This window comes from Nansenia antarctica (genome assembly GCF_963989245.1).
Source record: "Nansenia antarctica genome assembly, chromosome: 4".
NCBI classification, from domain to species: Eukaryota; Metazoa; Chordata; class Actinopteri; order Argentiniformes; family Microstomatidae; genus Nansenia; species Nansenia antarctica.
Window position 1 is genome coordinate 49,848,521 of NC_137689.1, and position 11,808 is coordinate 49,860,328.

General features: G+C 47.2%; 1 protein-coding gene across 1 annotated transcript; it reads left to right on the plus strand.

Moving 5' to 3' along the window:
* The first annotated feature begins 367 nt into the window (after positions 1–367).
* Positions 368–10,732, plus strand: rilpl1 (Rab interacting lysosomal protein-like 1). The gene is made up of 7 exons (XM_080528423.1): positions 368–708; positions 2,646–2,793; positions 4,507–4,625; positions 5,025–5,270; positions 8,170–8,327; positions 8,773–8,877; positions 10,469–10,732. Exons 1-7 carry the CDS (start codon positions 421–423, stop codon positions 10,599–10,601), a joined length of 1,197 nt encoding a protein of 398 aa, XP_080384549.1. The 5' UTR covers positions 368–420; the 3' UTR covers positions 10,602–10,732.
* Positions 10,733–11,808: the final 1,076 nt, after the last annotated feature.

Here is an 11,808-nt window from a genome sequence, read left to right on the forward strand (position 1 = left end):
CCCCCACTATGGGTGATTTAGTTATTCTACAGATGGCATGTTTTATTTTGGGTTTTCACGTTCACCCTCGCAGCGACCTCGTCTGTCTGATATTCCTGACATGCGCAATGCAAACTGCAATCTGTCCACAGATCGGAGACAGAAAGACAGACGCGCTACCAGGACCGCAATGGGACGCCTGCCGGGCGATAATATCAAATGTATCAAATTCTACCCTCAAAATATCCGACACAAGTAGAAATGCGTTATCGTTACACGTCTAAGGTGTTTAAGAGGTGACTTAGATAGATGTACAACCAGCAGTAAGCCCGAAAGTAAATAGTTTCTTTTCTCCAGAGGAAGGAAGTTTGTTGTGGCGAAGGAAATCTAACAGGAGAACAGGGAGGGACTGCGGAACGGGACTCGATAGACAACCCGGCCATGGAAGACTTCGGCTCGGCGCTGGAGAAGAACGTCGCCGACCTGACGGTCATGGACGTGTACGACATCGCCGCGGTGGTGGGCCAGGAGTTCGAGCGGATCATCGACCAGTATGGCTGCGAGGTCCTGTCCCGTCTCATGCCCAAAGTGGTGCGGGTCCTGGAGATCCTGGAGGTGATGGTCAGCCGCAACTGTATCAGCCCGGAGACCGACGAGCTGAGGCTGGAGCTGGACAAACTGCGCCTGGAGAGGATGGACCGCATGGAGAAAGAGAAGAAGCATAAAAAGGTCCTTTTATTATAATGGGGACTGATAACATAAAACAAGATGGCAATGTTTTTTTGTTTTTTTCACAATATTTTTATTATCATTTTTATATACCAACATCCAAGACGAGACAACAAAAGACAAAAAAAGATAAACATACAATAACAAAATTCACAAACATAGACACACATCAATTTTGGATTGAATGAAAAAACAATACAAAAACAAAACTTTCCTCCACTTTGTATAAAGTATTCTATCCTACATGTTCTTCATGTATGGTTCCCACAGCTTGTCAAAGTCTTTCTCAAGATGGCAATGTTATTACAACAATAACCATATTATCATAACAATGTGATAAGAAGTGATAGAAGTCATTGTCTAACCAACAATGCAAAACTGATTGAAGTTTGGTCTACGTTTATTATTAAAGTATGTTATTAGTTTTTGTATTGGCCGTACACATTTAACAGCCGGGGGGTCCCCAAAACCAAGGGCTCTGACTGTGGCTGCGTTCGTAAATTTGCTCTGGAAATCTGATCAGCACTCATGGAATGCCTCTTGTTCAGTCAAATGACTTGGTCCCTTTATGACGTTGAACCCAGCGGGTGCGTTCCGGCGCTCTCAGAGCGAATTGACGAACGCAGCCATTGTCATAATGATGACACTGATAAGTCCAACTGGTGTTACTGCAGTGTTGGTTATTATGTAATGACAGTAAGCTACCAGAGAGATTGGAACACTGTAGCTTGATCGGCGGTGGTTTGTCATAGGCCAACTACATCTTTGGTCACTACACTAGGTTAGGCTACTTCTACTGTTTTTAGGTCGATACACGTGTAATGTAGTTACTTCAATTTGACTTGATTTATAGGATAAGTAAACTTAATACGGCAGACCCTGGCCTTTTCAGTTGGATTTGATTTGCCCACAGGAAAATTGTGCTGGGAAAAATGCCTTAATTAAAATGCCTTCAATGCAACAAACAGTCATACAAACATATTCAGACATAGGTTTTAATATGAAACATTGGCATGAGTCTTCTGCTCTACTCAATAGATAGGCCTTAACCTGTGGTGACAGAAGTAGTTCAATACAAAAGCTCACGGCCACAGGGCTCGTGACAGCAGGGTTCTCCCTGTCAATGGTTGACTGAAATGTGTCTCGTGCCCAGCCGTTGAAGTGACAGTCATCACACAGATTCACCTCATCATCGTAGAAACAGCTGATTAGAAACAGCAACAACAACAACTGATTAGAAACAGAACTAATAACACATAAAGGCTTTGGAAACAACTTGAAGGGTGGATTATAATTGGATTATAATTATAATGGATTATTATTTACTATGATAGTCACGAGGATGCAGACACTAATTTTGGAGGAGATTATATAGATAGGCTATATGTGGAAAAACGTATGGTTACAGCATTAACTGATATGGTACCATTTAAAGTATGTAGGCATACCAAGAGTATTGTAAACTTTCCACTGTGTGGGGTATAATTCATGTACTGCCGAAGTGAACATTACTGACAAGGTGTCCACCTAGTTGCCTGGTCTTCAGATCTTTGTCACATATTTGCCATGGCTGTATACCAGTGATAGAATGTCAAAATACTTCTCAGTGTCTCATTATCCCTGACTTCTTTATTGCATGTTAGAGATGGCTGAAGTGGTTAAAAAATTAAATATGGTGGAAACCCCACCCACAATACCTTAAGAGTTTATGTATGCATAGTGTGTGTGTGTGTGTGTGTGTGTGTGTGTGTGTGTGTGTGTGTGTGTGTGTGTGTGTGAGTGTGTGAGTGAGTGAGTGAGTGTGTGCGTGCGTGTGTGCGTGCATGCGCACAGAAATTACGGCTGGTGGAGGATGTATGGAGATAGAAGTGTGTGTGTGTGTGTGTGTGTGTGTGTGTGTGTGTGTGTGTGTGTGTTCTAACTCTCCCTGTGTGTAGGAGTTGGAGCTGGTTGAGGATGTGTGGCGAGGGGAGGCCCAGGACCTGCTCACCCAGATCTCCCAGCTGCAGGAGGAGAACAAGTCCCTCCTCACCAACCTGTCCATCAAAGACCCCCTGAGTGAGGAGGACCTCCAGAGGCACGAAGGTGAGAATGAACACCATAAACCCTTACACTTCACCTTAACACTGAACCCTAAACCCTTACACTTCACCTTAACACTGAACCCTAAACCCTTACACTTCACCTTAACACTGAACCCTAAACCCTTACACTTCACCTTAACACTGAACCCTAAACCCTTACACTTCACCTTAACACTGAACCCTAAACCCTTACACTTCACCTTAACACTGAACCCTAAACCCTTACACTTCACCTTAACACTGAACCCTAAACCCTTACACTTCACCTTAACACTGAACCCTAAACCCTTACACTTCACCTTAACACTGAACCCTAAACCCTTACACTTTACCTTAACCCTTCATCTTAACCCTTCACCTTAACACTGAACCCTAAACCCTTACACTTCACCTTAACACTGAACCCTAACACTGAACCCTAACACTTCACCTTAACACTCAACACTGAACCCTAACACTTCACCTTAACCCTTCACCTCAACACTCAACACTAAACCCTTAACACTGAACCCTAACACTTCACCTTAACCCTTCACCTTAACACTGAACCCTACACCCTTAACACTTCACTGAACCCTACATCCTTCACACTTCACTGAACCCCAAACCCTAACACTTCACCCTAACACTGAGCCCTAAACCCATGACTGTCAGGTGAAGGGAGGTAGATGTAGGAGGTATGTGATGAGGTGAATAAGGGAGGGGGAGAAAGGCAGATACAGGGGGAGGAGGGGCTTTATTGATTGGTATCCAGCTGTTGTTGAGCCTGGCTGAGAAAGTACTGGGGAAAGGAAACTATCTATCGCTTTCTGTGTGTGTGTGTGTGTGTGTGTGTGTGTGTGTGTGTGTGTGTGTGTGTGTGTGTGTGTGTGTGTGTGTGTGTGTGTGGGTGGGCGGCCGGCCCACACACACACACACACACACACACACACACACACACACACACACACAAAGGAGGCCTTCTCTGTGTCTGAGGCTGAGCCAGCCTCGTCACTGCATGAGTGACTCTGTCATGATGTCATAGAGGGGCCTCAGTCCCCCTGACACACATACACACACACACACACACACACACACATCCCAGAGGGAGAGAACTGGGACAAACCACGCTCAGTACTCCCACACACCTGCTGGAGAACCCCCACACACACACTGACACACTCACACACACACACACACACACACACACACACACACACACACTCACACACACACGCACACACACACACACACACACACACACACACACACACACACACTCAGATGAAGATGAAGATGAAGATAGAGAGACTTTTGTAATGAACATGGACTGATGTTTAGAGGCCTGATTTCCCCCAACACTGATATTCAAGGCTATGTCACAGTATATTTGTGTGTGTGTGTGTGTGTGTGTGTGTGTGTGTGTGTGTGGAAACAGGGCTATTTAAAACCCAACCTGGCTCACAGACAGGAACTCTGCTGCTGTGTTCATCATAATTCGGTTTATTCATGTTTTCATATCATTGTTTTTGCTTGTATTTACTCAAAAAAGAAACATACACACACACACACACAGAGACAGAGACATACACTAAAATAACTAGTATATATACACACCCCATCCCGGGTTACCACATTCCTGTCGCCAAAAAAATGCAAATGTTTTTTCCATGTCTCCTCCAGAGGTGGTTGTTGTTGACGTGGTTTCACCCTGTGTGCTGTCTGGGGTTGCCAGGTATGACGGAGAGGGAGCGTCAGGTGATGAAGAAGCTAAAGGAGGTGGTGGACAAGCAGAGAGACGAGATCCGAGCCAAAGACCGCGAGCTCACGCTCAAGAACGAGGACATCGAGGCGGTAAGGAGATCCGTCTCCCTGCTCAGGGATGTCTTGACTTATTGAAGCGTATTGATCTGATGGTTCAATAACCTGTCTGTCTCCCTCCCTCTGTGTCCCTCTGTTATCTGGTCCCCTCGCACGGGATCTCTCTGTTTACCTCCTTTCTCACCCTCCCTCGCCCCCTCTCCTTTTCTCTCTCCCTCCCTCCCTCATCCCCCCACCCTCCCTCCTCTCTCTCCCTCTCTCCCTCCCCCTCCCTTCCTCCCTCCCCTCTCTTCCTCCCTCCCCTCCCTCCTCCCCTCACCCTCTCTCCCTCCCTCGCCCTCTCTCCTTTTCTCTCTCCCTCCCCTCCCCCCTCCCTCCTCCCCCCACCCTCTCTCCCCCCACCCTCTCTCCTCCCTCCCTCCCTCCCTCCAGCTCCAGCAGCAGCAGTCTCGTCTGATGAAGATCAACCACGACCTGCGTCATAAGATGTCGGTGGTGGAGGCCCAGGGGAAGGCCCTGATAGGTCAGAAGGTGGAGCTGGAGGCAGGCGCTCAGGCGCGGGGACAGGAACTCGGCGCGCTCCGGCAGGAAGTGACACGTTTGCGGGAGCGCCTGCAGGGGGACGCGGCCTCCCGTGACCCAGAGGAGCCCCCGCCACAACCCCCCTCACCTGCACAGGTAACACACACACACACATACTTGAAAGGTTTTGTTTTATATACATATAATACAAATAAAATATGTTTTTAGGGCATTTCTGCTTTGTTGAGATAGAGACAGTAGAGATTGACAGGAAGGATGGGTGAGAGAGAGAGGGGAGGGATGACACGCAGGATATGTCGACGGACGGAATCGAACCGGGGACCCTGCAATGACGTGGCTGATGCCTTAGTGTGCTACTCCACCGAGCGCCCCAACAGGCACATACTTTGGGGGTAGAGAGAGAGAGGGGGGGAGGGAGGGGATTAGGGGGTGGGGGGGGGGAGGGTACACAGGGACACTTCTATAACACCTCAGACACCCTCAACAGAAGTTGACATACTCTGTTGTGGGTGTTGCTAGACACACTCTAGGGGCTTACTGTTGAAGCCTGCGTTGTGTATATCAGGGTTCTGATATGACTAGGCCTGATATGACTAGGCCTGATGAGTCAACTGATTCCACTCTGAGGAGATATCTATTATTATAATCCACCACTGACTCAGAGTCTGTCGAGCCGGGTGCTACTTCCTCATTGGAAAAAGCTGTCGTATGAGGGGGGGACAGAAATAGCCTAAAACACCCCCTGGCCAACAAGCTAAGCAGGACAGGCAGGACAGCAAGAGGTGACCCGCGCCAAGGACCTTCTTTATTGCCGCTTCACTTCCGTATTGAATGTGTTCCGTTTGCCGTTCCAAATAATAATCACGCTCCGAATATCCAGTTTTTTTTCCCGAGGTGAGGTCTGTGTCAAAGCACCTGACCCTCTACCCCCCCCGAGGTCTCCTCTTGGGGAAAAAGAGAATGTTATGTCAATGAGACTAACCTCGATCCACGAAAACAATAGAATTTAAAAAAAACGTTGTAATTCCATCACTCTTCCTCCCCCAGCCTGGTAAAGCTGCTCTGGTGGCAGGGGGGGCTGGGAGCGTACCCCCCTACCCCTCTGAGCTGCTGTCTGAGGGGGGGGGGGAGAACCCCCTACGTCCCCCGTCTCTCTCCCCCTGCCCTGAGGGCCAAGAGGATGATGATGAGGCGGAGGAGGATGGTGATGATGATGAGGAGGTGGAGGAAGAGGCAGTGTTGCTATGGGTAACACAGTAGTGTCAGCTAGCGCCTGTACAGAGTGTTTGTTGTGCCTCTTAACACCATGCACCGTTCCCTAAAAAAAGGCACCTTGTAGATAGCGGTACCGCTAGAGCACAGATGTTGAGATGATACTACACTGTGTGTGTGTGTGTGTGTGTGTGTGTGTGTGTGTGTGTGTGTGTGTGTGTGTGTGTGTGTGTGTGGTTTTGTTATGGATTTATATGTGGAAGCAAAACCTTGGTAGTTCAATCCACGAGTGACCCTTTTCAACCTTACTAAACAGGAATGTGTTGTGAGTGTGTGAGAGATGTAGAGCAAGAGAGAGTACGGGTGGGAGAGAGAGAGAGAGAGAGAGAGAGAGAGAGAGAGAGAGAGAGAGAGAGAGAGAGAGAGAGAGAGAGAGAGAGAGAGAGAGAGAGAGAGAGAGAGAGAGAGAGAGAGAGAGAGAGAGAGAGAGAGAGAGAGAGAGAGAGAGAGAGAGAGAGAGAGAGAGAGAGAGAGAGAGAGAGAGAGAGAGAGAGAGAGAGAGAGAGAGAGAGAGAGAGAGAGAGAGAGAGAGAGAGAGAGAGAATGTGCATGTGCATGTGTGTGTGCCTCTCCCAGAGGACCGTACATGCTACACTCGGCATGTGTGAGACATGTGTCCCTGAGCCAACTGTGTTGCCGTGTGTGTGTGTGTGTGTGTGTGTGTGTGTGTGTGTTGGCGAGCACCAACTGGACTGAACTACTGCTGCCATGACCTCCCTAAACTTAGACCGCCCTAACCCCCCTGTAACAGCACATGGAATAGTCCGGTCCCTCCCTTTCCCCCTGCAACAGAGTGTGTGAGTGTGTTTGCACCGACAGAACCCAAATTGAGAACGCTACATTTAAGCACGTCACGATGATCGCATACGTTTGTATTCTGCCTACTCACCCTGGAGACTTCTGACAGCTGTTTTTTTTTGGGTTGCATGCGTTCAGTTGTTATGAAGTCTCCAAAAGCCAAAAATGCTTTTTAAAATGCATCCTTCCCGTCCCCTTCCTTCCGTCCTAGAGGTTATAACAGATTTCTAAGTGATTGAACGCAATGTTTCCACCAAATTGCTCTACCACCGCTCATTGACTCCTTTCCTTCATCTGCACTGACTTGAAAAGCTTGATACGGTAGATATTAAGCACTTTATATTAGATAGATATTTAATATTTATATTCACTAGATTGATATTTTATATGTTATATTTATATTCACTAGATAGATATTATATATTTTATATTTATATTCACTAGATATTTGAGCACTTTGAGCTGCAACATTTGCAGGAAAAGTGCTATACATATAAAGGTTATTATTATTATTATTATTATTATATACTACTGTGGATTTGCTCTCACATGGCCAGTTCCAGACCAGATGAGAGGGAGCCAACGTAGTCCACATCAAATCAGTTACTACCTCAAGGAAGGAAGGATGCATTTTTTAAAGTATTGGAACCTGGCCTAAAGTGTCTGAGGTTGCTATTGGCTAAATACTGGAGGAACGGGTTCCCCAATGTCTGAGATGCAGTTATGGTTGGAAGGGAGGAAAGACGGATGCATTTCCGAGGTATTGGAACAAGACCCCGGTGTCTGACTCGAAGTTCTCCTCGTGTGCCACCAGGAGGCGATGTGTGATGAGGACATGCCTGCCGTGTTCCAATACTTCACCTATCAGGTATCCCTCCTTCCTTCCCTCCCTCCCTCCTTCCTTTAGTTTCCTTCCTTACTTCCTTTTGGGGTGTCATGTAGTATATTGCGTCCCCACCACCAGGAGGCGCTGTGCGACGAGGACGCGGCGGGCGGCGTGGACGCGAAGGACCCCAACCGGCCCAGGTTCACCCTGCAGGAGCTGAGGGACGTGCTGCACGAGAGGAACGAGCTCAAGGCCAAAGTGTTCATGCTGCAGGAGGAGATCGCCTACTACAAGAGGTGAGGGAGCTCAACATGGAACATGGAGGTGAGGGAGCTCAACATGGAACATGGAGGTGTGGGAGCTCAACATGGAACATGGAGGTGAGGGAGCTCAACATGGATAGTGGTCAGTCAGCCTGTTCCCTCTTCCCCTCCTTCCCTCCTTCCCTCCTTCCCTCCTTTACTCCTTTACTCCTTCCCTCCTTTCCCTCCTTTCCCTCCTTCCCTCCTTCCCTCCTTCCCTCCTTTACTCCTTCCCTCCTTCCCTCCTTCCCTCCTTACCCTCTTCCCTTCTTCCCTCCTTCACTCCTTCCCTGTCATGGACGCTGAACACAGGTCAGTCAGCCTGCAAAGTTAGAGCCGCTTTAGTCGAGTTAGTGAGAAAGGTGTCGAATCGATGATGAAGATGATGATGATGATGATGATGGAGTGATAACTTTTCTTGCTCTCTCTGTCTCTCTAGTGAGGAGGCTGAAGATGACACCGGCCCCCCCACTCCCTCCCCCTCCCCCGAGCTGAGGGCTCGCCCCCGACCCAACATACAGCAAGAGTCCGGAATCAAACGCCTGTATGTTCCAGACACACACATGCACACACACACACACACGCACACACACACACACACACACACACCACACACATACACACACATACACACACATACACACACACACACACACACTCACACACTAGGTGTGCTCATAGATAGAGCACATTCCAGCACATTCTTGTACACTAAATCCTCAACCAGTTGAACGTTGAGTCAAGGGGGACAGCATATTGAGTTGATAGGTTTCTTTAGTTGAACATTCAGAGGCGTTTTTGATGTATCTGCATCCACCTCTCGGTCTGACAACTTACACTAAATCAACTAAGGCACGACGTTGGTTCATCCCATGTGGTTTAGAGTAATCCCACATCCCAGAACCAAAAATACCCGAAAAACTAACAGCTACATCTCACAGGAGAAAGGAGATGTAGCTCTCTACTGGGGGAGCTAGGAGGGGAGGGGAATGATACAAGAAGAAAAGTGGTCTATGTTGATGTGGTCCTTGTCTTCCCCCTCTCCCTCTCTCTCTCTCTTTCTATCTCTCTCTCTCCCTCTGCGTGTCTGTGCCTCTTTCCGTGTGTGTGTGTGTGTGTGTGTGTGTGTGTGTGTGTGTGTGTGTGTGTGTGCGCGCGTGCGTGTGCATGTGCGTGTGGGTGTGTGTGCGCGCGTGTGCGTGTGTGTGTACCTCTGTGTGACAGGATCTTCACAGCCATAATGCCGATGGTGGCAGCTGGGTTGATTCCAGATGACCCCACTTTACAGCCAATCAGACGTCTCATGTCTCTTGTACGACCCTGTTCATTGGTTGGCCTTTGAGTCACTCACTGTCTTAAGCTAATATACCTTCCCACCCCCCACCCTCCCCCTGCATGTATTCGCTGTTGCATGGAACCTCCCATACCTTGGTAGATAAGAGAATTCTGATTGGCTGATTGTGGGGTTTCTCGAAATCACTGCCCAATGGAAAGATTGTAGATCATTAAGAATCAGCCAGTCAGAATCAAGGATATTCACTTTGTGTCCTGTCTCTCTATCCGGTCCTTTAACACTGTTATACCTAATGATTTAACTCTCCTCCTTATTATTCTGGCTTTTAAAAACATTCACCTTGATGAACTTTTGAGTTGCCTTCAGTTGTAGAATTCACCCTGCTGCTGGCTGAACTGTCCAATCTAAGGTGTTTCTTAAGTGGCCTCCTCTCCTGGTCTCCTGTCCGTCATAAACACAGGACAAGTGAAAGCTCATTCCGGAGAGGTAGCCATTATTATCTCGTATGCTATCCTGATCCTCTCTGAGCAGGGGAGAGGACAGACACAAGGAGAGGAAGACTCTTAAGATGTGTCCTTACCTTGGTATCAGTTGGTATGGCTATAGCACTATATCTGTTTACATGGGATGATGTGGCTATTAAATTAGCCCCAATTTGAGTTTCGCTGACTGCTAATATAATAATGGATTTCAATATTCAATATTATATTCTAGATGTATAAATGTGTATACCTTTTTTTCCCCCGCATAAAGACATTTCTCATATGTGACATTTACATGAGAAGTGAACAGTATTATCTCACGTCTTTTTTTGTCTCACACTTCTTCTCACTTCTCACAGGTTTAGCTTCTTCTCGCGAGACAAGAGGAGGAACTCGCAGAGGGGCGCACAATTTGAGGAGAGCTTTGACTCGTGGGCGGGGAAAGAGGACGTGTACACAGAACAGGCCCAGGAGGCTTTGCAGCACATGTAGTCTTTGGACAGCGCTTGATGACATCATTCAGAACACCCTTGGTGGGGCAGCCTCACGTCCCACCCTGTGAGTGGCAGCACTTAAAAAAAAGCATCGTAACGGTCAGCTTTTGCACACCCACAGCACTGCAATCCACCTTCTGAAACATCATCTGCGTTAAGTGACAGGAGGGTCGGGAGGGAGGGGTTACAGGCTGGAATTTGGCAGCTTGAGTGAGACTCATTAGAAGTCAGTCAAATCTCCTAAAACCTTGATTTATCCCAAAGTGAAACCCTTGAGAACTGTCTAGACTAGAGAGAGTAGAGTGATGCACACACAGCGTTGTGTCTGTTAGAACTGCCAGGGTTCGGTAGGTAGGTAGGTAGGTAGGTGTGTTGTGTGTGTGTGTGTGTGTGTGTGTGTGTGTGTGTGTGTGTGTGTGTGTGTGTGTGTGTGTGTGTGTGTGTGTGTGTGTGTGTGTGTGTGTGTGTGTGAGAGAGAGAGAGAGTCAGACTTAGTAGGTATATTGTGAAGAGAAGGTTTGGTGAGGTTGAGAGATTTAAGAAGAGGATCTCAGAGTATTCCTGTGGCTCCAGTATCACAGGTGGTCATTTTAGGTGAGAGAGGAGAGGAAAGAGACTATGAATGAGAGACTAGATACATTGGCATATTTTTTACACTCCAGAGAAAAGGCATTTACTTTGTCCCTAGATCCTCGACCTTGTGGTAGTCATGTCCTCAGAGGCAGCTAGGGGGCAGTGTTGCAAAGCCCCTCTCTCACCAGCATTGGCTAAAGGTGCATCCATGCAACTCTTGTCAGTGCATGGATGTGGACGCCTTTTTTTAATGGATGAATTATACATTTCATAACTTGGAGATTTCTTAATATTTATTGAGGTGGGATTTTTGAATTGCTCTCCTGAAAAATGTTTGAAAGTAAGTTTGCAAGTAAGCCCATTCTCAAATATTTGAATTTGCATAATGAACCCAAATACATGGTAGAAGTTTGGGAAGCCGTTTGGACAAAATGCACAAATTAGAGGAAATGTACTGGTTTTATACATTGTGAATGGTAAATTAAGCACAGAAATGTAGTTTTTAAAAGAATGTCTCGATTGAAGTGTTTTGGTTTTTAAATTGTATTTAATTAACCTGCTGCTGCTTCTGTTTTCAGGCTTTTGTGGTGCCTTCTCTTTCAGGCCTAGCCAGCCTGTTTGCACTTAGGATT